A 24,267-nucleotide genomic window follows, 5' to 3' on the forward strand; every position below is an offset into this window, starting at 1 on the left:
GAGCCACCATCACATCATGGAGCTGTCCACTGCTGCTGATGCTGACATTCCCGACCTTTACCCCGTCATCCCGTACAATGTCACCTTTCCGGACGATGTGACAGCCTTCGTTCCGGATGGACAAAACCAAACTGAACAAAACCCCACGAAAGGAACAGCGGGGATGATAATAGCTGTGTCCATTACTGCTCTCTACTCCATCATCTGCGTCGTGGGACTTCTCGGGAACATCCTTGTGATGTATGGGGTGGTCAGGTAAGAGCTCCCAGCACTCACATTCACATTCACGTTTACGACTAGGATGAAGTCGGATTTGTTTGCACTAGATCACAACCGACATGTAAAAATGCAGCACTTTTTTTTTTTTGGTTTTGGTTTAAAATGTACTTGTATAAAGCACGGCATTGCACAGGCTGATGGTAAAAACAGCTATATTTATTATTATTTATTTGTTTGTTTGTTTGTTTATTTATTTATTTATTTTTACAAAAGTGTTTTTAAACATCTTATAAAAACTTATTGATCATTTCTTGGGAGAAAAAAACATTTTCCCATAAAACAAATAGCTTAAATAATAATAATAATAATAATAATAATAAGAAGAAGAAGAAGAAGAAGAAGAAGAAGAAGAAGAACAACAACAACAACAACAACAACAACAACAACAACAACAAGAAGACGAAGAAGAAGAAGAAGAAGAAGAAGAAGAAGAAGAAGAAGAAGAAGAAGAAGAAGAAATAGCAAAAAATCTAATTAGCATGGCAAGGTGCAGTGCTGCTTAGAAGAGAAGAGAAGAGAAGAGAAGAGAAGAGAAGAGAAGAGAAGAGAAGAGAAGAGAAGAGAGAAGGAAAACAACAAAAAATAGAACGGAATAAAATTTCAATTTTATTTATTTAGCATAAATAAATGAAAAATGAACATTGTGAGCATGCTGAATGGCAGCAATGTAAGATGTTCACAGAAGCAGATTACACATCGAGGGTTTTCAGTGCACTCAACATCCCCTGTGTGGAGAAACAGAGGATGTTGTAGTATGATTATGTAGGAGAAGCGAATGAGGGGGTTGAGAAATTTTCCTGAAGTCAAATCCAGACACAAAAGGGATGAGAGCTACTGAAGAAGGAACTTGATCAGTGTTTGTTTATGTTTTTATTTTAGAGAGTTGACAGAAATGCATTTCAATGGTTATTTTTTAGAAAGACAGCCGTGATCTAATTGTCTGATTATTGAAAACCATAAAAGCCATATTGTTATGGGTTTTGCTGTTGGGTATTTTAATAACCATCATTTCTATTTGATATGATGTTACATGACACACATTCCATATGATTGATTTAAGGACCAAAGCAAATTTCCAAATCATAAATATTTCTCAAAAAATAAAAAATAAAAAAACAATTAAAAAAAATATATGTTGTGTAACAGTGTGTTGCATAAGTGTCCACCCTGCTTAAATTTCACATGTTGTAATGTTCAAACTTGAAACTGAAAAGCGTTACTGCATGTGTTCCCTCCATTCCTGTGAAATACAGGATATATCTGTCAGTTACCATGAGAAGTCACATTAAGCTGAACAAAGCAGATCTGCGAGGAAAGTGTCACGTGATATCAAAACAGATTATGGAGAAAGTTCTGGAAATGTATCAATGTAAGAGAAAAATATCCTGAACATTCTCTGGAAATAAACTGACACAGCTGTGATTCTGCCTGTATAGATGCCACCATCCACCAATATTCACATTCAAATAATATCAACATTAGTCAAAGAACCACCAATAAAGCTACTCATGAGTTCCTGGTTTTTATATTTATTCACATTACACTCAGAAATCTTGATTGCGTTATTTTTCTACAAGTCCGACTCTCAGGACTGTCTCGGCGTGTTAAGTGGACTTCGGTGTTACAGAGTTGGCTGGCAGCTGGGCTCTGTGCCCTTGAGTGAGCACCAGACTGAGTTGGGAGATTCCCGCTGAGAGAAATGGAGAGAAATATAGAGCTGGTGGAACTGAAGCCTCTCCTAGATGAATCCTGCTGGGTTTGAGCTTGTTATACTTATGTTTGGTTCTGGATTAAGGGATAAAGTTGTACTGAGTGCTAATATTACAAACCCCACAATATCATATTATATTATATCATAAAGGAGATTGAGCAAGATAGTCCATAAGATAATACAGAAGTAAATAGGTTTTATATCTAAAGTCCATTTCCAACAATAACGGTCCAAAGTGATGCACATATTTAGGAATAAAAAAATAAAAGATTAATGGATACATTAAGAATTATAATTCCAAATAAAATTGGACAAAATCCGAAAGCAAGCACGAAAATAAGCATGTTTAACTGATGAGGCACTCTGATAATATCTAAAATAGCAGATATTTAATAACGGACGGTGTGATGTTTAGTGTCTGTTCATGTGAGAGAATCTCTAATCAAGAACACACATGACTTTATTCAGTCACTGATCTCATTATCTGACCTCAATCTTTCTTCTCTGCATCTGATCCAAAGTGATTTGATACCAAGTTTTTCCCTGGTTTGTTGAGCAGTAGATCAGCAATTTATTTTCTGTTATGTGAAGTGTTTAACAAACACAAACACACACACACACACACACACACACACACACACACACACACACACACACACACACATACTCTCTCACACACCCACACACTCTCTCTCTCTCTCTCTCACTCACTTTCCTTTTATTAACATGCTAAGTGGATGTTAATTCCTAACACTTTTTGTTTTAGCCTACGCTGTGCTTCAGCTTTTAAAGGTAATGGATATGTTGTGACAAGGGATTGTCCTATCCAGGTCTGACTGAAGCACGTTTTAATTATTGCTTGATAAGTACGGCATAGTAATAAGTCACCAAAATTATTAAAGCATACACATGACTGTCAGTGTCACACATCCCATATGTTACCAGTAGAGGTCACCGACTCCAGAATTCTGAAAAGTCAGTATCCAGTGGTTACTGCTGATTATTCTCACCTGCTTGTAATTAGCTTCCATTAGCCCCTGCTTTTACGCACCACCAAAAGATGTTCCTATTGTGTAGCTGTGAATCATCTTTTTTTCACCTTTTATAATTTTTGATGTGTGTGTGTGTGTTGCAGTTCATAGGCTTATTTCCCAGGTTTAGTTTAGCTCACTGCTTTTCACCTTGTCATTCCTCCCATTCAAGATTTGAATGTAACTTCATTCCAGTTTCCATTAGGATTATTCCTTCCTTCTTCATTCTAACTACAGTCCATCTAACCAGTTAACTGATTTGACAGAATAAATCTGTAACAAAGCTCATTGCAGCTTCTACTCTCTGAGCTCTGATCCCAGGCACAGGGTCAGACAGACGGTAAAACCCTGAACATCACGGACGTGCGTGACGTATGGGACACTGGAAAATTAGTGAATGTTGGATATCAATAAACTCGAACTTTTATTCCTCACTGATCCTTTATTTTAACTGGTCATATGTTGTGTTTATCCAGTCACAGTTGTTGACATGGCTGATGAAATGATCAAGCCAGGGTTTAAAAATCTACAGTGTGAAAAATCTGATTATTAATAGCCACGATAAGCCAGGATTGTGCATGAGAAGCCTTGTTGTGGATTGCTGTGTGTTCTCCTCGTTTAAACGGGTTTCTACGGGTGTAACATTGCCGCTGTTGTGTGAATAATTGTCTGTATGCATGTGTGCTTGGGCCATTTAATGGACTGTATAGCTTGTTGTAGTGCAATATTGTGTCCTGGGAGAGAATAAGATAAAAGTTAATAAAGATAAAGGAATTAATGAAATGCTTCTACATCCTGTCTCTTGGAGAAGAATCCCTTTAAATGAAACAGAACTAGAACATATACAGGATATGGGCTCAAGTGGTTAAGAACTCTGGGTTGGTGATTGACGGATTGGCGTTCAAGCCCAAGCACTGCCAAGCTGCCACTGTTGGGCCCTTGATCAAGGCCCTTAAGCCTCCCTGCTCCAGTGGTGCTGTATCATATCTGCCCCTGTGTTCTGACCCCAACCTCCAATGTTGGGATATGTGAAGAAAAAAATTCACTGCGATGTAATGTAGATGTGATAATAATAAAGGTTTCTAAAATACCGAGCATTCTATGTGTTTCTGTATGAGAACATTTGGCCTCCATATTGATAACTGTTGTATTTAAAACAGTGGACGTTGGGTCAAGTTTAAGGTCATTGTGAGGTGAACAAATATATAGCATAGTGGCTCCATAGTTAAGGCTGTGGGCATCTGTTCAGATCCTTAAGCTAGTCTCATAACATTTAACTGCTGAGATCAGCTGTAAGTTTATTTGGCTCAATGCATCTGCCAAATAAATCAGGTGATAATGATTATATCATAACATCATTCCGTTTCAGGTGATCAGAAGGTGCTGAATCATTTTTAGATCAGCACGGCTTTGCCTCTAGTGTTGGCTGTAATCCAATTGAAGCTGACTTTCTATTAACGAGCTCATTTTCATACGTTGTAGTTTCTCTAACACCAGTTCGTTCAGAGGACTAAGAAGGATTGCCTGTTTTATGGACATTTAAAAAAAAAAAAACTTTTATTTGTCACATATTCAACCATACAGAGTACAACATGCAGTGAAATGCTTTTGCATACTCAAGCATCTGAGTCATTCACCATTTTATAAGCTACTCAAAATCAGTCGACTGATAATACATTTTTATCCTGAATGATTTCTTAATGGTGATAAGGAAGAGTTATGTGCTGTATGTAGACACAAGGTTAGGGGCGAGAAAAATAAAACTAATTTTATGCAGGAAAGTGTGTTGAATTTGTTCACAAAACTGCACACTGTTGGCAAATTAGGCTTTCTCTGGGCAAAAAAAGAGTCTACAGAGACTTATCTTATTACAAGCCAAATGAATTTTACTCAACTAATTGACTTTTGTCCCTTTCATTTGGTTGCATATTATGGAAAAAAAAACTGTATTCTCAGATGTACTGTAAATGCCAGTCTGCTTAGGACTTCACAGTTTTGTGATTGCAAAAAAATATCTGGAGCAGCTTGCAATTTTTTTAAATTACCGCAGATTTTCCACAATTTTTCTTCGAAGACGTGTCATGTGATAACATCACAACACACTTTTACAAAAAACGCTGTTAAATGTTGGTGGTGCTGGGGTTGTTGGTGGTATTGATGGTGATAGGGTGTGTGTGTATTTGTGTGTGTGTGTGTGTGTGTTGGTGGTGTGTTTGTGTGTGTTTTTGTGGTGTTGGGGTTGTTAGTGGTATTGGTGGGGTTGGGAGTGTTGGTGTCTGGAGTTGTTGGTGATGTTGGGGTTGTTGGTGGTGTTGGGGTTGTTGGTGGTGTTGGGGTCGTTAGTGGTGTTGGGGTTGTTGGGGTGATGATGTAGGATGGTTCTTAAAGATTATTTTATTTTAAATTATTTTATTTTTACGTTTACTTCCATTAACATGACAAATAATGTGTAAAATTCGCAAATGGTTGCTCAGTCAATCTAAAATCGTTTTCTCAACAGCACAATCACTGTTCACTGAACAGCACTGATCATGTATGAAAATTGGCTTTAATATTTTGTATTATTCAAATGAATTAATAACATTATATTTACAGCTGTAGGTACAATGTGCAGGTGAAAGGTGGACCTGCTCTCTGACGGCCATAACTACCGCACATGCTTCATGTTGTACAGTCACTGGTTCAAATTCTAAAGGATTGTTTTCATAAAAGCTTGTATAATGTCGGGCTCAATATGTGACTAAGTCCTGTAAATGGAATGGCACATTATAATCTTTTCCCCTCTGTAACCTCAAGCTAATCAGAGCTACTGCTGCATGTACACGAATCACAAAAGCCAACATGCTAACAGAACATTTTAGCATCCAAAATTCACAAAAATCTTAATATATGTACTATACATCAAATAAAAAATTACATTCTATCACCATCACACCACACACCAAACCATTACAGTTTTCCACAGATTACTTGTCTATTTTTTCTTATTACTATTATTATAATTATTATTTTTATTTTTAGTTTCGTTTTTAAATGTGCACTGGACAACAAAAAGTAAACAATGTGGCAAAATAAGACTGAGGATTGTCAGAAAATAGGAAAAAGAAACACTAAAGATAACACAAACTAAACCAAAGACGAGGACAACGTGAAGCAACATGCAATGCGGCTGGAATAAAAAGGCAGGGGGAGGCATAAGTGGGAGCGAGTAGCACAGGAAGGCATAGGGGAGGCATAAGGGGGAGCGAGTAGCACAGGGAGGCATAAGGGAGGCATAAGGGGTAGCGAGGAGCACAGGGAGGCATAAGGGGGAGCGAGGAGCCCAGGGAGGCATAAGGGAGGCATAAGGGGGAGCAAGTAGCACAGGGAGGCATAAGAGAGGCATAAGGGGTAGCAAGGAGCACAGGGAGGCATAAGGGAGGCATAAGGGGGAGCGAGTAGCACAGGGATGCATAAGGGAGGCATAAGGGGGAGCGAGGAGCACAGGGAGGCATAAGGGAGGCATAAGGGGGAGTGAGTAGCCCAGAGAGGCATAAGGGGGGAGCGAGGAGCATGGGGAGGAATAAGGGAGGCATAAGGGGGAGCGAGGAGCACAGGGAGGCATAAGGGAGGCATAAGGGGGAGTGAGTAGCACAGGGAGGCATAAGGGGGGAGTGAGGAGCATGGGGAGGAATAAGGGAGGCATAAGGGGGAGTGAGGAGCACAGGGAGGCATAAGGGGGAGTGAGGCACATGGGGAGGCATAAGGGGGAGTTTGGATGTATTGTGTCCGAAATAATAATGTCAGTTACTTGATATCGGTTTCTTGCTAAAAGAACTGTTGCATAAAAGCAATTGTGTGGTTATGCTGAATACCAGCTGTGAAATACAGCACTCTTGCACATATGTTCTTTGTGTACCATGAAAAATCACACGTTTTACATAAAAGGCGACTGGGAACAGCATTCGGTTTCAAAAACAACAAAATACATTGTGTATTTCATGACCCTAGGCTTATCTAACCGACTCCACTAGCTTCTGCTGGGTGGACAAAACGTGTCGAGTTCTGATAGGAAAGGAGACTTTCTATCACCCGGTGGTTTCTGAAAATGAAGAAGCACAGTTTGATTTCTGAGCTGAAGCTGAGCCTGTTTCTCTCTTTATCAAGAACATTAGACTCGAATAAGTGGACTGGAATGTGAAGATTAACGGAAAGGAAATATATATTCAGCTACAGAATATTGGTACCCTTGATAAATAAGGTGCCCAAAAGAAGTCTGTGTTGAATCTCATATTGAAATGAGGACATGCAAAGAGGAGATGCAGATGCAATTTTTTAGGAACACTTTCATGCTGAAGGTGTTTTATTATATTCAGATCAGGTGACTTGGAAGACAAGTGAAGAACACTGAACTTATCTTCACATTCATGAAACCAGACTTTGAGACCTTCTGCTTTGTGACATGGTGTATTATCGTGCTGGACATAGCCATTGGAAGATGAAGAAATTGTTGGCATAAAGAAATACACACAGACAGCAACAATACTCAAATATGCTGTGCCATTCAAGAAACAATTCATGGGCTCAAAGTGTGCCAAGAAATCATCCCCTACACCATTACACCATTGCGTCAGGGGCTGTGGGCAGGGCTACTGTTAGCGCATTTGATAATGTAGCTTAAGTATACTAATGTTTAATACACTTTTACTTTACCGCAATATGATCAATTATCAGCACACGATAGTAGGTAGCTACATGCTAACTTTTTTCTGTTTTAATGATAAAATGATGTTATGTACTTTCTCGATTACAACCTCCGTTTATACAAATTACATGGAGCTGCACGTACATGTTGTATTCGCCGTGTTTGGATACCAGTGTAGGTTCACAAAGCCATGAGCATTAACAGTAAAGCAACATCCGCAATTGTTGATGTTGAGTTGGCAGCTGCTGCGCTAACGTTGCTGTGTAACATGACGCGTATACAGTGCGGTCAGACTCGGCTCTGTGATGGCTCTCTAGCCAATGGAACGGCAAACCGGTTCTTAGAAGGTTCGCCAGTGGAACCAACTTTGAACCAGCACCAGCACTAGCTCTAAACCCTCACCCGGTTCTTTTTGGTGGAAAAGGGGTACATGTTGTTGTCCAGAGGATTGGAGTTCAAGCCCTTGCACTGCCAAGCTGTTGCTGTTGGGCCTTTAGCAAAGCCCTTAACCCTCTCTGCTCCAGGGGTGCTGTATCATGGCTGACCCTCTGTTCTGACTCCAACCTATAAAGTTGTGAACTAAATAATTTCGCTGTAATGTATATACTGTATGACAAAGTTAAAAGGCTTCTATTTTATCTTGGTTCCTTTAAACCTCCTATAATCTTGAACCAGTCTGGTCATTGCAGAACTGCTTTGCACTCGATGTTTTCTCTTTAATGCACTATTCAAATGAAACTCTTGAGACTGTTGTGTGAAAATCTAAGACAAGCAATTACAGAAATATTCAAAACATTGTTTGTAGATCAGACACATTTTCCCCCATTCTGACATGTCGATATGAAGAGCTGTAAAGTCTAGAAGATGATGTTTAGTGTTTTATTCCCCTACACCATATACAGTAGATGGACATGCATTTTGAACATACTTTAAACATACTTTCCCTCCAATGCTTGTTTTAGGACTCCTCCAAAGTATGATACAGCGTAAACAGTGATGGTGTTGTGACTTCCAATAAAGGCTTTGAGGAGCTTGTTCATGGCTTGACATGACCATCCCAGTCACATCACTTTAATTGTAGTGGAAACCTGTGGGCTTGAGTTGAAGAAGGAAGTCAACAAGAGCAGGATCTAGAGTTTCTGGAGAGATTTTGTATTGGTATTTGTATTTGTAACTGGTCTCAGATTCCTTGCTCTGTTTTCCTTTAATACATTACAGTATCTCATGAAGCATTTTAGGAAAAGACTCAGTGCTGTTATGTTGACAAATGTACTGTAGATTGCACAAGAAAGAAAATGCTGGATCACCAATACTTATTTAACCCATATGGTTTTGTTAATGTTATAAACAACACAATCCTAAGGTTAATTATCCATAGAACATCAAGTGCTTTCATTTAATATGCGTGTTCTCTCCCTTAGGAGAATCGCATTGATGTAAAACAGCATTCTGATCTTGAATAATTTAAAGCAATTAAGGAAATAAAACAGCTCCTTATTGACTCTAGCTTCAAACTGGGGGTTATTATAAGAGGATGATTTTTAGTGCTATAAAATACTTTGTTTACAATGAATCAGAATGAATATAATGTGATAGATTTACATCTATTTACACTTATACCATGCCTTTGGAGGACAAATTAAAGGAACTGGCAGGGTTTTAGCTGCAGTATTTCCCTTATGGGTAAAAGGTCACTACAATTCAATACAAATCAAGAGTCACTGCAAATCAATCAAGTTAACCTGACTGATCGGTTTCCTGTAATGGACTATTTTTATACGTATGGGAGTGGTCTCTTCCAGGATGACCCCGCCCCATTCGCAGGGCATTTCGATCTCATTGAATGGTTTATCAAATAACATAAATCACACTGATCAGATCTCAAGGAAGGGTATACAGTGTAAAACCTGTGCCAAAATCAAAACATGAGGATCAAATGATGCTCTGTGGCAAATAATGTGCAGCCGAAGGATAACAACAACAACAACAACAACAACAACAACCTCATTCATCAGATCTCAACTCATTTAAAAATAGGTAGGAAATTTTAGCTGGCATGTTATGCAGTGCTTTTAATCACCATCATCAAAACTAAATATATGGATGAAATACCTTTACAACAGTGTTTATTCCTTGATAACATTTCCAGAAGATGTATAATCTGGGTTTTGAAGCTGTTCTCGCAGCTCACATGGAGGCCCATGACACTTGGATCAGCGTGTCACGTAATGTAATAGCAGGGATTATGGCATGATATTGTGAACAGACGAGCTCCCAAGTTGAACAGCATGTTCATGTTTTTATTGGACAGATAAGATACATTAACTGTAATCCCATGGGCAGACTGTTTACAGAACAGCTAAGAAAATCTGATTTGGCCAACGCACCACTACACACACGAGTCAGCATGGACCATGAAACATATTCTTTTGATTCTGTCAACACAGAGGCTGAATCGACCGCAGGGGCAGATTTACTTGAAGCAGCCTGAAAGTGTGTGCAGATCTCCAAGCTGACTTTTACGATTTGCGTGCTGGCAGGCTAGTGTAATTGAATCAATTTTCACATTCATTTAGAACTAGATTGATTAGAAGAAGGTCTGAATTGACACAAATAATGTAATCGGCAACAGACTGCATGCTTCACACCACAAATCTACACTTGATTCAGTTGATGTCAAAAGTGCAGCCTATTTGTGTTCCAACTGAAATACTCCACATTTAAAGTGGAGTAATATTGATTGTCATTGGACTGCTGCGCTAGCAAAAGTGGAAAGTGCTGTCCCTTTTTATGAGAACTAGAGTATGTGAGCTAGAGTTTGTATGAGTTCACCTTTCATTTCAATGCCATTTTCTCCAAAAATTGCGACAAAATGCATGTTTCTGAATATAGTGTTCAGCAGCAAAACTATACTTCCATGTCAGTAAGTGTAGATCTGTTTCTAGATTAAGAAAAATGCAATATCTACATATCTCTTATATCAGTCTTGGGCTAGCATGGTGGTTTTGTGGTTAGCCTGTCTGCCTGCACCTTGGGGGTTGGTTGCTTTGATTGGCACTCACACCATGTGTGTGGAGTTTGCATGTTCTTCCTGTGCTTCAGGGTTTCCTTCCTCGGTCTAAGGACAATATTTCAGCTGATTGGCATCATTAAATTGTCATTAATGTGTTAATGCGTATCTTACCAGTTGTGCCCAGGACACATTACAGGACACATTACAGCTTTTTTGTGATTTTTTGATTACAGGACACATTACAGCTTTTCTGTGAACATGTGTAGGATGAACGATAGAGAAAATGGATGGATGGATGGATAGATGGAATTCAGTTGTCAGCCACTCGAAAGAAAAACAAGCAACAGCCTCCACATTGCAATTCACTGTGTGATTCTAGAGACAGAACTACACTTGTGGAAGACTACTGTATGTAGTACAAGCACTGCAATTCTTCTCAGTAATAATGTGCAGAAAACATTACTCACTCACAAGCAAAACCTATGTTGCATTGCTGTAGTGTAGACATGAAGATGATATCATTTCACATTCACTTTCATCTCTATTGTAGTAGTTTTACACTGAAATGCAGTCACTGTCCAATCAATTGTAGAGTCGGGGTTGGCATTGTCATCTATATAAAGAATCTCTCTCTCACGTCTCACTTCTCACACTCTCATGTCACACTATATGTCCTATTACTCTCTCTCTCTTGCTCTCTCTCTCTCTCTTTTCAGACATGATCATCCAGGACAGATTTGTTTTGTCTGCCTGTAATTTACTGTTACAGGATTATCAAGGTGACACACAGCAGCTCAGGGACACTGCCTGCAGTCTCTGACTCATTCATACTGATTATGTTTGTTTATTTGCTTTCCTTTTAACCCTGTAAGTATTTATTTCAATTTAAATAAAAAAAAATGTTTTAAATTATTAGCACCCCACTACCAATAGTTGATGTATTGTTTGTAAGTGGATCTTGTTCATTTACTTTTATGGCATTTGACAAATGCACTTATCCAGAGTGAATTTACAACTGAGGGTTAAGGGTCTTGCTTAGGGTCCTGGCAGCCTGGTGGAACAAGGACTCAAACTTTCACCTTAAACACTAGGTTTCCACATCCCCCAAGCACGATTTAGCTTTTTAGAGGTAGAGGGAAAGCAAAGAACCAGCAGGGAACCCCATAGAGACATGCAGAAAACATGCAAAACCTATCATAGAGGAGAACCAAAGCTTGGATTTAAATCCTGGATCCTACAGCTATGCGAATGAAGCACAGCACTACTTGCTTCCACACAGGTTTCCAAATTTGTAAACAGAAAAAGCATGCTGATCTGCAATCATTTCTGTGTTGACATGCAAATGATGTGTTAACATGCAGCCTGTTTGCATATGTTGCATGCAGCCTGTTTGCTAATTACTGAAGATCTTGGCAAAATGCCTTTTTTAATCGTGTGCACTGTTCAGTCATTGTTGGGTACAGTGTGTAAGCTGTTGTTTAACTGATGAACACACAACTGACTGCTGTCAGTACTGCACGATTAAGAAACCGAATGAAGAGTAAAGAAAAGCAACCATGCGTCGATGTCTTTGCTAATTAGCAAGCAAGCCACAGATGACAATGTTGAGAGTCAGTTTGGGCACCATGTGTCATGGCTGGTTAGATGTTTGTGTATTATTTGTAAAGTTGATGATTTTTAAATTTGACAGCCACAAAACTACAGTGTTTGTCATTGTTTCTTGGACTCCTTCACTGTGTCATTTGGTAGTATGTTCATGCATCATGTTCATTCATTCATTCATTCATTCATCTTCTACCGCTTATCCGAACTACCTCGGGTCACGGGGAGCCTGTGCCTATCTCAGGCGTCATTGGGCATCAAGGCAGGATACACCCTGGACGGAGTGCCAACCCATCGCAGGGCACACACACACTCTCATTCACTCACGCAATCACACACTAGGGACAATTTTCCAGAGATGCCAATCAACCTACCATGCATGTCTTTGGACGGGGGGAGGAAACCGGAGTACCCGGAGGAAACCCCCGAGGCATGGGGAGAACATGCAAACTCCACACACACAAGGTGGAGGCGGGAATCAAACCCCGACCCTGGAGGTGTGAGGCGAACGTGCTAACCACTAAGCCACCGTGCCCCCCGTCATGTTCATGTTCCTGTTCCTGGCAAATGTTATATACAGTGGGGGTATGAGACCCTGTTGGAATTCTTGAAATAATCAAAAAGAAAGGAAATGTGCCGAAGAATTTTGCCAGATTTCAAAATATCCAAGTATATTGTTTTTAAGCCATTATGACACAAAAGCAGTGTAGACTCTATACCATTGCCATGGTAGCTCACAAAGGCCATTGAACAACATTTCCCATCAGTCCTCGCAATTCAACTAATCACTTGCACCTGTGGCACATTTTCACCGTAATTAGCTCAATTATATATGTTCCTGTGATTCAGTGTCTATATGCTGCTGTTTGTTGCTGTGCTGTGAACCATTGACTTGCTCATCGTCTACATGCTTTCTGTGTATTTTCTGTTTAGTTTCATGGTTCCTGAGTTCAGATTTAGATGTTGTTTATAGTTCATACATTAAAAATCTGCACTTGCTTCCATCACCTCAAAGAATCCTTTTCAGCCATATTATAGAAAAGCAAAAAAAAAAAATCCTTTTCTAATTGACATCCTGGAGCCAATCCCAGAGGAAACCTCCTAAAGCACAGGGTGAACGTATAAAACTCCACGCTTACAGGACGGAGGTGGGAATCAAATCCCAACCCCAGAGGTGTGAGGTACACATGCCAACAACTAAGCTACTCTTAGTATTACAGTAATAAACATGTATTAATAACAAAATAATAGAAAATTACTGCAAATATTACATTACATTACATATTATTACATAATGCACATCTCTCTGACAATAAAATGCGCTTGACAAAATAATATTTGCTTTGCGTTCTATTGAGTAAGTTAGATAATGAGTTAGGGACCAAGGAGACAGGTCCATAAGCTGCTACAGGTCTTCTGGGCAGACGATCCTCTCAGCAGTTGGCAAATGATTGTGGGATGAGTTCTCTCTTCACGAGAATAAAAACTGCTCAAGATGTTGTGACAGAAGGCAACCCTGACATTATTCGCTGCTATTTCTTGGAACTACATGTTTGGTGTCTCTAGGATTGATTGCTAGTCTCAGTTAGCAGCAGGTAGATTGATGAGATTGAACTGTAAGTCTGACCTCCTACTGGACAGAGGTTAAGGCAGTCAATAAGACAATAATCTGTACCTGTGAACAGTGTAGTTATCACCCTAAGCTTTCTGTTGCACACGTAATTCAGATGTAATAAGGAAAACTGCTACACACCGTAACAAGCGGATTGTTATTGTGGAGTAAATGCTAATAACTCAAGATAATTTGAGCTAATGTTTGTAAATGTATTATTAAAAAGAACAGTGAAATAAATCAGACACCCCGAATAAGTGTGGCTGGATGGACACAAAACAGAAGGCATAATACTAGAATAGGTTTGTTTCTTTGCTTGTGATAAATATTTCATGTATTTATGACTGTGGTTCAATTGAAATATATCTACAAGGTTAGATTTGTAGATATAGACCTTTTTCCATATTGTTATCATGCTGCTACTGCAACTAATCTGACTATTATTACAACATCTACTACTAATACAGTAATACACTATTCCTTCTATTCTGACTTCTACTACTGCAACTACTATTATTATTACTATTAGTAGTTATACTACTAATATTCAAAATAACTAGTAGATATCGGATTAATACCACAACTACTACTACTACTTACTATTATCAACAACAACAATAAGAAGAATAAAAAGAATAATTTGTGGCTGATTATAGGCTGATATTAGCATAAAATAAAAAAGTAATAGCCCATGTTTAATAAGCTACAGTCTTAATAATATTATAGAAATATTATTAATATTCTGCACTCAAATGCAGCCATTATGTCTGCAATGGTGGAAGAAAGAAAGGGCTTCAAAAAGAGCAGATTTAATTAAAAGCAGATAAAAATGTCAGAATAAAAAACGTCCAGAAAGTCGTAGCAGTGATTAATTTAAATGAACATTTTCTTTGTGAAAAGCGAGGCGAGGCGATTAGACGAGCATGTGCAGTGCATGTCAGTGCTTTGTTTGCATACTGATGAATAAAATCCACTGTGATCGATCTGGTACACATGTTCAAATTCTTACTGCAGTTCATATTTATGAACACAGAAGACCCGAGGTGTTTTCTCCATGAAATACCTGTTCAGTTATATACCAATTTGCACTAAAAGCATTGCATACACCTTTTAACTCAACTTAATCAACAAATTCTGCATTCCTGGATTGAGGGAAGGGCATTTAATATGGAGTTGCTATGGTTTGCCTTTACCGCGTTGTTCCCAAGGAAAGAAAGAAAAGTGGGTGATCCTGTAGAGCAATGAAATTACAATTATAATGACAACCAGACACCAGGCACACAACCAGACACCAAGTAAACAACCATACCCCAGATACACATCCAGACAAACCGGCACGCATCCAGACACCAGGTAAACAACCATACCCCAGGTACCTGACCATACACCTGTAACAGTCACTGCCTGTCACAGGGTTTATCACAGTTCATCCTGGCCACTAGGGGGACACATAGGGATATGTCCTGTAGGGGATAAAACAGGAAGTTGAAGAGTAAAATGGGAGATCATTTTTGAAGCTGCCTCATGCTCTGTTGTGATGGTCATCTTAACCATGTTTTGAGAAACTTTATTGTTTTCCTGCTCAAAGAGAATTATTTTGCTCATCTGCTGTGACGATGGTGATGGTTATGGACAAATATGCTGCTTACTTGGCTGAAGAAACTCTCTCTGGGATTTAGTTGGATTCTATGCCACGGGCCTTAACATCCAACGCCTTTTTATTCATCTTCAGATAAGACTTTTCTGTTTACTGGACTGTTTCTGATCTCACCTGTAATAGACTTAATGTCAGTTTACTATATATATACTGAAGCCTATGCTCATGGAAGTCTTAAGGAGTTGTATTTATGTATATATTTGTGTGGTTTGACAAGTTTTGGGATGTGGATATATTAAACATGTAAATATTTTGAATACAAATGATGTAAGCAACAAAAGAAATGTTTCCCCCGTTGTAATTTCTTATAGCATGAACAGTGAAAAGTAACTGAGACTGTTATACATCAGGCACACATACAGTCAAATCGGCACACATCCAGACACCCAGGTACTCAACCAGACACCCAGGTACTCAACCAGACACCAGGCACACAACCAGACACCAGGCACACAACCAGACACCAAGTAAACAACCATACCCCAGGTACACATCCAGACACCAAGTATACAACCATACCCCAGGTACTCAACCAGGCACACATACAGACATCAGGTATACAACCATACACCAGGCACAAATATAGACATCAGGTATACAACCATACGCCAGGTACTCAACCATACACCATTTAAATATCCCAATCACTTTTAAAGGAACTAACCAGTGATCCAGCTTTCCTTGTATTAGCTTCACTTTTCTTCCAGCTATATCAGCGTTGTTTTACTGGTGAATCCATTACAAAAATGAATGACTGCAATCAAAGCCACTGAATTAGTGACACCTATGTTTAAAAACACGATGTCTTGAAGAAATACCTTCAAGGGGCTCTTAACTTGTGAAGGAATAAACATAAAATCTGGAATAAAGCATCAACTTCAAGACAGAATAAAAGGTGGTACACTGAGTTATCTGAGAACAGTAAAACTATAAGAAATAAGAATAAACATTAAAGGGAAAGAGTAAAAAAAGAATTAAAAAACATCATTGGGCACCCTTCACTCTGTCTTTCTGTAATTGACGGTTCGGAGGAGCTGTTAGGAAGAAAGCAGTCAGAGGGAATTTAAAGCATCAGTTTTGCTACTGGCTGCATGCACTTTGCTCATTTTTCTGGTTTGATATAAATAATCCACGAGACAATAAATCCTTTCGCAAAACATTCACCTCTTTTCAACTTCATTGTAGTAAACAGTGAATATGTTCTGATTTAAACCTAACATGGGCGTGGCCTAAACATTGCTTCTGACAGTTTCTCAGCTACGTCACTTAACTCTAGATGTACGTTACACTTCCCAATGTTAATAACTGTATTATTGGGGTCCAATCACTCAGTGCAGGAACATTATTGTTTAGTGATGATTGTCAGACCATGCATTCTTCTCAAACCATGCAAAATAACTGTTTAGAGCATTTAGCTCTACCCCCTCGGAATTGCTAGAATTTGTCTAATGTGGTATACCTACTTCTGCAATCTAGCCCTAGAAGTTTTTGCCAATCTTTCCAATTTACATGTCAAACTACCCAGGAGTGTGTGAGAGTGGATAATTATTATAAATATGTTGAGAAGATGATGATGATGATGATGATAATGATATGGCCACCAGATTTCAATAAATTCTTAAGGCAAAGCTAGTTTACACAGATAGGTGAATGAATGGTTAGAAGGATTTGTACCAAACTTGAGACTTCTGAAGGTTCTGAGGACAGCTGCATAGGTTAGGGTGTGGTAATTGATAAGGGTGGAGTTCAAATGTCTGTTGCTTTTACTAAACTGTACCCAGATTTTTAACCATCACAGGATTACTTTAAAAACATGGCCACTTAGTTTTCACACAGCTAGCATAAATCTATCATCACAAAACTTGTGTATTTATTTATCTGTGGACTTTTTATTGTGTGGTATAAAATGGCAAGAGCTGACAACTGGAAGCTTGCACAACTCCATCATCATCACAATAAACCCATTATATTAACCCAGATAAATGGTGTTGATCTTATTTTCTGATTACATTGTAGCTATTGAAAGAGTATTTTATACATTCATTCAATATTAACAATATGCTACTCTGTGTATTTGTTTTTTGCAGATACACCAAGATGAAAACTGCCACAAATATCTACATTTTTAATCTGGCTTTAGCTGATGCCTTGGCCACGAGCACACTTCCCTTCCAGAGTGCTAAATACCTAATGAACACCTGGCCTTTTGGCGAGCCCCTGTGCAAGCTCGTCATAGCCATCGATTACTACAACATGTTCACTAGCATTTTTACGCTGACCATGATGAGCGTTGATCGCTACATTGCTGTGTGCCACCCAGTCAGGGCGCTCGAGTTCCGAACTCCCGTCAAGGCCAAGTTTATCAACGTGTGTGTTTGGATTCTCTCATCTGCCATTGGAGTGCCCATAATGATTATGGCAGTTACCAAGGTTACAGATCAAGGTAAACAACAATGAATCAAATAATTCCTTTTTTTATAAATTCTTTTCTAACTATAGAGACATATATTGATTTTATACCCAGCTGAATTTTACAAATATTTCCTAACAGGAAAAACAGTCTGCACTCTGAAGTTTCCAGATCCTGACTGGTACTGGGACACAGTGACAAAAATCTGTGTTTTCATCTTTGCCTTTGTGGTGCCAGTTCTCGTCATCACAATCTGCTATGGGTTGATGATCCTTCGCCTTCGCAGTGTTCGGCTTCTCTCTGGTTCCAAGGAGAAGGACAGGAACATGCGTCGCATCACTCGCATGGTGCTAGTGGTGGTGGCAGCTTTTATCATCTGCTGGACCCCCATTCACATCTTCATTATTGTCAAAACCCTGGTGGAGATCGACCAGAGGAATCCCTTTGTCATTGCCAGCTGGCACCTGTGCATCGCCCTTGGTTATACCAACAGCAGTCTCAACCCCATTCTTTATGCCTTCCTAGATGAGAATTTCAAGCGGTGCTTCAGGGAGTTCTGCCTGCCATTCCGTACCAGGATGGAACAAAACAGCCTTTCCAGAACCAGGAATGGCAACCGGGAACCAGCATCAGTTTGTGCTCCATCCCAGGCAGGAAGGACACCGGTATGACTAGGCCTGGAACGGATCCCATCAGGATCCCGCTCACGAGTCCAACAAGACCTGCAGTCAGAGGTCACTCAGATTACCACCACTGAATTTTAGAAATGAATTTAGTATTGAAACGAGGATGAAATGAATACACTTCATATACCAGATATAAAAGTTTCCAGATAATAAGATTCGCATACCAGAGTGAATCCTAACTCTAACTAACTACTTATTGCATCAGGCATGAAGTAAGATACTCACTGTATTCTCACAGTGTATGTCAAAAGAGATGAGCTCAATGGATTTGATCAATCATAGACCATCAGTGGATTGGCTGTGCCATAAAATACAGATCGATTGAATTTTTATTTTGGAACAGACTTTATCCTGAGGCCAACACACACATCATGCTCTATCTTGCTGTATGGATTATTTTGCACCGCCAACTAAAGACTGAATAAATCTGAATGAGATAAAGAATTATATTTTCTGAAGAAACCCAAAACATGAAGAATGTGAATAAGCTTGCATCATTAAGAAAACATTTCAAATACTTAAACAAAACACTTGAGATGAAGAAACAATGTCACTGTTTTCTTGGAGGCCAAAAAGGAATAGTCTGTGATATGAACAGAGACAATATGTGCCAATGCGACGTCATCATATCTTTTTTTGTACTGACCCTAACACATTCATGCTCTGCATTACCACTCATTAAGACTGAAGACAACCTGAAGGTATCACAACCTTATAGTAACTATTCAGTGTTTTTCATCCTCAGAACCATTACCTGGACTTTGTACAGCTCTACGGACTTGGTTACAACATTCACTCTGACTGAATCAGTATAATATCATGAACAATTATATTTAGAAGGTAAAACAATCCAGAAATAATGCAACAAAATGGAATATGGTTGCATTAGATCATTAGTGTTTTCCACTGAGGGCTGGTGTGGCTGTAGGTATTGTTTTATTTCAAGCAAGCAGGAGCCAATCCTGATTCTTCTTCTAGAATTTGAGCTATACAGTCAGTCCAAAGCACTATGCCAAAGTAGTTGTATGTCCATATTCTTACTATTTAACAAAGAATAGGTGAAAACTACAGAATCTTCTACAGCCTCTGCAGTTTAAGAGAAATGGAAATTGCATTATAACCTAAGACAATGGGACTGGTTCTGAAGAGATATAAGAGGTATTAAACATGGCTTCGTAACTTGTTGAATGTTTAAGCTAGATTATGCCATCATAGATCACATGACAATGCCGATATCGCAGATGTAGGATGTCTGGATTGTGTTCATACTACACAAATATACTGATCAGTATGTTTAATGTTTCTAAGGCTGACCAGAAGGTAATGAATCAGATGCAGTATGTGCATGTGTATATGTTATAGTGTTATAGTACATGATATTGGACACAGGCTCCGTTTACAGATCAATTGAAGTCAGGCTCTGAATAAGAATTAGAATAAAAGTGAAATAAAAATCTGCACTCACACCAGCCGATTTTTGGATTGTTTATAGGATCGGCCTTTCCTAATCTAAATCTAAATCTAATGGAAAAACATTACATAAATTTGGTTAGAGGTTTGTAGCAATTATTTGATATTTAAATAGGGCAGCGGCTCATTATGGCTCGAATAAATACCATAAGCAAAACAAAACCTCTGTAGGAGTGTAGACAGTCACATCCCAGTAGTGTATTTAAGCAGTGCAGTAAGTAGTGCTTACATCAGAATAAAGGAACTTCCATTGTATATAGTATAGAGCATATTGTATATTACACTGTGAATATGTGCAAATAGATGCTTACAGAGTAACAATCATAGCGAGGTTGCTTTAGCGTTACACTCAGAGCAGTAGATACCAAGCTCTCTGTGCTTCTACAGAAATATATGTAAAGTGCCTAAAAATCTGTAGTGAAAATATCTTTTTTTTTTGTTTCTTCTTTATGAGCTGGATGTTCTCATTTGCTTGAATGGATGTTAAATGCTTCTAGCACTGTTATTTATTTTTTATTATGTTTATTTTTTCTGAAATAACATGTTTTGACATCACATGGTTGACACTGGTTGGAATTTGCCCTATCAGTTGTAAGATAAAATACAAACACTTCAAAATATTGTATTTACTCCTTGACCCTAACGCTGATCCATGTCCGTATACATAGACACTTACATTTATGGCATTTTGCAAACACTCTTATCCAGAGCTCTCCATGTTAGTTTACTTTCTATGAGCTAACTTTCCATGATCTCGTCCTAGTTATCAAAGATAGCTACAAACATGCAAAGGACATATTGATTTGATATAACTGCCTACAATTATTATAGTCTATTCATTGTCTGAGCACATAACCTGTTGCTCAACATATTTTGATCAGTAAGTGATGCACTGCACATCTCTGAATTCTCAGGATCTATCCTAGCTTGAGTCTCATGCTTTGTCATGTATATAGTGTCTCGCAGCATCAAAGTGACAAGACACTATTTATTTACAATGAGAGCTGGAAACTTCCGGCGACATAAATGACAGCGATCATAGGCTACTTGATGTGGTCATGTCCAGTGACGCGACAAAGTTGAGGAATCTTCATGCAAATTATGAAGGGACTTGTCGATGGAAGCCCAAGAGAGTGGAGCGCTATGATCTGTGACAGGGAGCATGTTATATGATGAATTTTATACACAAAAGCCAAATATCATAATACCAGATACTTCACCCACTGATAACTACCAAAACAACTATGAAGTACAGCGCAGTACAGCACTGCTTGACTGGTCCCACCATCTCAGGGTCGGAGTTCGGTATACAGCAAGACCCTTATCTGTTCTGGCACCAAGGTGGTGGACTGAACGTCCCCTAGATGTCTGAAGAGCTGAGTCACTGGTAATCTTCAAACCACGGGTGAAGACCGACCTCTTCCTGAAACACTTAAACTAAGGTCATCATATACAGTATCATATACAGTACAGTATATATAAACCCTGAACATAGTTTTAGGTTGATGGTATCCTAAGTCTGTTACCTAGTGAATCAGTGTTAATGTATTTTATTGATTATTGAGACTTTTGCACGTTGCTCTGGATAAGGATGTCTGCCAAATGCCATTAATGTAAATGTAAACATAGCCTGTGGCTCAATCTTTAGTCAGTCGAGCAATGATTGATTGTATTTAGAACTGCAGGAGCAGGAAATTAATTAGCATTCTGCCATGCTGTGTTTCCAGTAGCACACACTCATATGATCACAAGCTGGGGATAAACACAGAACTGAGTTAAACCTTGTTAAAAAAAAAGGAAGAAGACGAATTCTGACACTTTACACACTTACTTTTTTTTTAAAACTTGTATATATACAGTACTTTCTTTAAAATAGTATGAATACAGTGTTTAGCAAGATGGTTACCATCTATTCTTTGTTCCTTACTTCTATTCGCATTTGATTCTTTTTCACTGCTGCAAAATTGTTTTAATGCAAAATTGTGGAACTTATAATTGTGCCGCCTGAACTAGACTTATGGTTTCAATATTGTACCCAATTTGCTCTTTTCCTTCTAAGGTATATAACAAGTTTCTGTGCAACATCCTGAGGCTATTTATTTATTTATTTTATTTTATTTATTCTGTTTTCACATTCGGTTCACCGTCCTAAACAGTTTTTTTATGGACCTCGAATCATAAACAGGTGGTCTGTAATTACTTAGTTGTTTTGAAAATCACAAACCAGCATTATTACGCATTATATTTATTCCCGAGGTCCATATTCTACTTTTATTTCAAACCTTTATCATGGAGATTTAGACAAGGTTTTTGTTTTGACATTATTATTTCTGTTATATAATTCTCAGTCACGACAGAATATGCTCATCAGAAAACTGAGCTTTCAGATTAAACCCAACCAACTTATACGGCCCCACTGTTGCTATAGCAACTAGCAACACAACAGAGCAAAATACTCAGCATTAGCTTAAGTGTTTTTAATAAACTTTCAATGCTCATGAATACTGAAACTGACTGAAACTGGGTATCTTAGAGGACATCTTGTACAGTCATGTATAATTAATAATGAGTGCTAGGGTGTGTAAATATATTTATAAATATTCAGGAGAGTTTTGGATTGAATTTTTACAGTGCAGACAGGCCTATTGCAAACAAGTCACTTCAAAATAAAAAGGCACGCTGTTCACCTTCAGAAATGCATTTGTACGAGTTTTGTTCATATTTAACTACAATTTTGGGATGCTAAACCCATTTTTCTACATAATACACTAAGAGTACACACTCAACTAAATAACATGAGGGATTAAAGCACTGGGGAGAACTTTGCAGTAGCTAATCAGTCCCCAAGTGCACAGTTAAAGAGATAGTAGCTCAATGTAGCTTGTGAGTCCATACTGGTGCTCATTTCCCTGATCTAGATACAGCTATAGTATGCTGGTGATCTGGAAGTCCTTGGAGGCAGGAAAAGATCAAACTAAAAGACCTTCTTAAAGTTAATCACAGGCAGATGTGTGTCTAGAGTGGGCATCAGGTTAGTCTGGAAGCAAAGGTAAGATATTATGTTCTCAAATTAGACAAAGTCCATTGTCCTTATTTTCTGTAAGAGATTGTCCAATTATAAGCGTATTAGAATGACTCCACATTTCTGTTCAAAGGATAGCATGGATGATAAGATCCATGGTCCCCATGGATTAAAGGCTTGTTTGACTCGATTGGCACGACATGACATTGTTTGGATAGAAAAAGGGGCTGATGAATTGAGTTGAGCAGAACAGGATGTGGACATGACCACTGATGGAAACATTGCTTTATACTGCCTGTGTAACAGAATTACAGACATGACAATGCCTTAACCCAGTCCACACTAGCCAGGACAGAAATTATGAATCCTTTCTTAAGCATACAAAGCCTGAATGTATCTACACATGCAGCAAGTATGAGAAAAAACTCTGCTATAAGACTACAAAGACCAGTTCCACCTAAATAAAACACGAGTCTATAGAAAAAAACAAAAATAGGCCTAGGGATGAACAGCTTAAGTCCTGGTGATCATGGCAACAGAGCTAAGAAAAAAAATTATCCCCTTGAATCAAAGGGGAAGAAACCTTGGGAGTGATCTAGGTAAGCAGCTAGCAAAGATATAATGGCAGTTGTGGCTTGTAAAGATTTATCTATTTATTTAGATAAATTAGCCATATATTTTGGGTAAAGAATGTTGGTCATGATGGGGGTTAGATGATGAAGATAAATCTGGAGCTAGATGATTAATACTGGTGGGGTTGTTAATGGGTGGAGTTGTACCTGCAAGAGATATTTAGGAGCAGTGACTGACTTCCTTCTGTTGTGAAACTTGCACATAGTTTAAAGGCAATGGAGTAGTTGGACGAACCAGTTACAAGAGATTAAACTAAGCAAGAGAAGAAGATGGATAGAGGGATGGTTAGGATAAGTGAAGATGTGTAAGATGTGCAAGGAATGGAATAGGATGAATTAAGATGTGAAGGGTGTGAAGGTGAAGTTGAATATCATGATAGGGTTGTGATGGGTGATGAGTGATGTGCGATTGGTTTAAATAAAAACATCGATTGAGGGTAGGATGAGGGATGAAGGGA

General features: G+C 38.6%; 1 protein-coding gene across 1 annotated transcript; it reads left to right on the top strand.

Moving 5' to 3' along the window:
• On the top strand, window positions 1-22,729 carry LOC132842866 (delta-type opioid receptor-like). The gene is made up of 3 exons (XM_060865796.1): window positions 1-255; window positions 17,677-18,032; window positions 18,141-22,729. Exons 1-3 carry the CDS (start codon window positions 17-19, stop codon window positions 18,668-18,670), a joined length of 1,125 nt encoding a protein of 374 aa, XP_060721779.1. The 5' UTR covers window positions 1-16; the 3' UTR covers window positions 18,671-22,729.
• Window positions 22,730-24,267: the final 1,538 nt, after the last annotated feature.

This window comes from Tachysurus vachellii, chromosome 3, assembly GCF_030014155.1.
Source record: "Tachysurus vachellii isolate PV-2020 chromosome 3, HZAU_Pvac_v1, whole genome shotgun sequence".
Classification (NCBI taxonomy): domain Eukaryota; kingdom Metazoa; phylum Chordata; class Actinopteri; order Siluriformes; family Bagridae; genus Tachysurus; species Tachysurus vachellii.

Bases quoted from the DNA above. Each gene is read 5' to 3' on its own strand.
- LOC132842866 (XM_060865796.1), top strand. From the start codon at position 17: ATGGAGCTGTCCACTGCTGCTGATGCTGACATTCCCGACCTTTACCCC. The intron at 256-17,676 runs GTAAGAGCTCCC...TGTTTTTTGCAG, and splicing joins GTGATGTATGGGGTGGTCAG to ATACACCAAGATGAAAACTG. The intron at 18,033-18,140 runs GTAAACAACAAT...ATTTCCTAACAG, and splicing joins TACCAAGGTTACAGATCAAG to GAAAAACAGTCTGCACTCTG.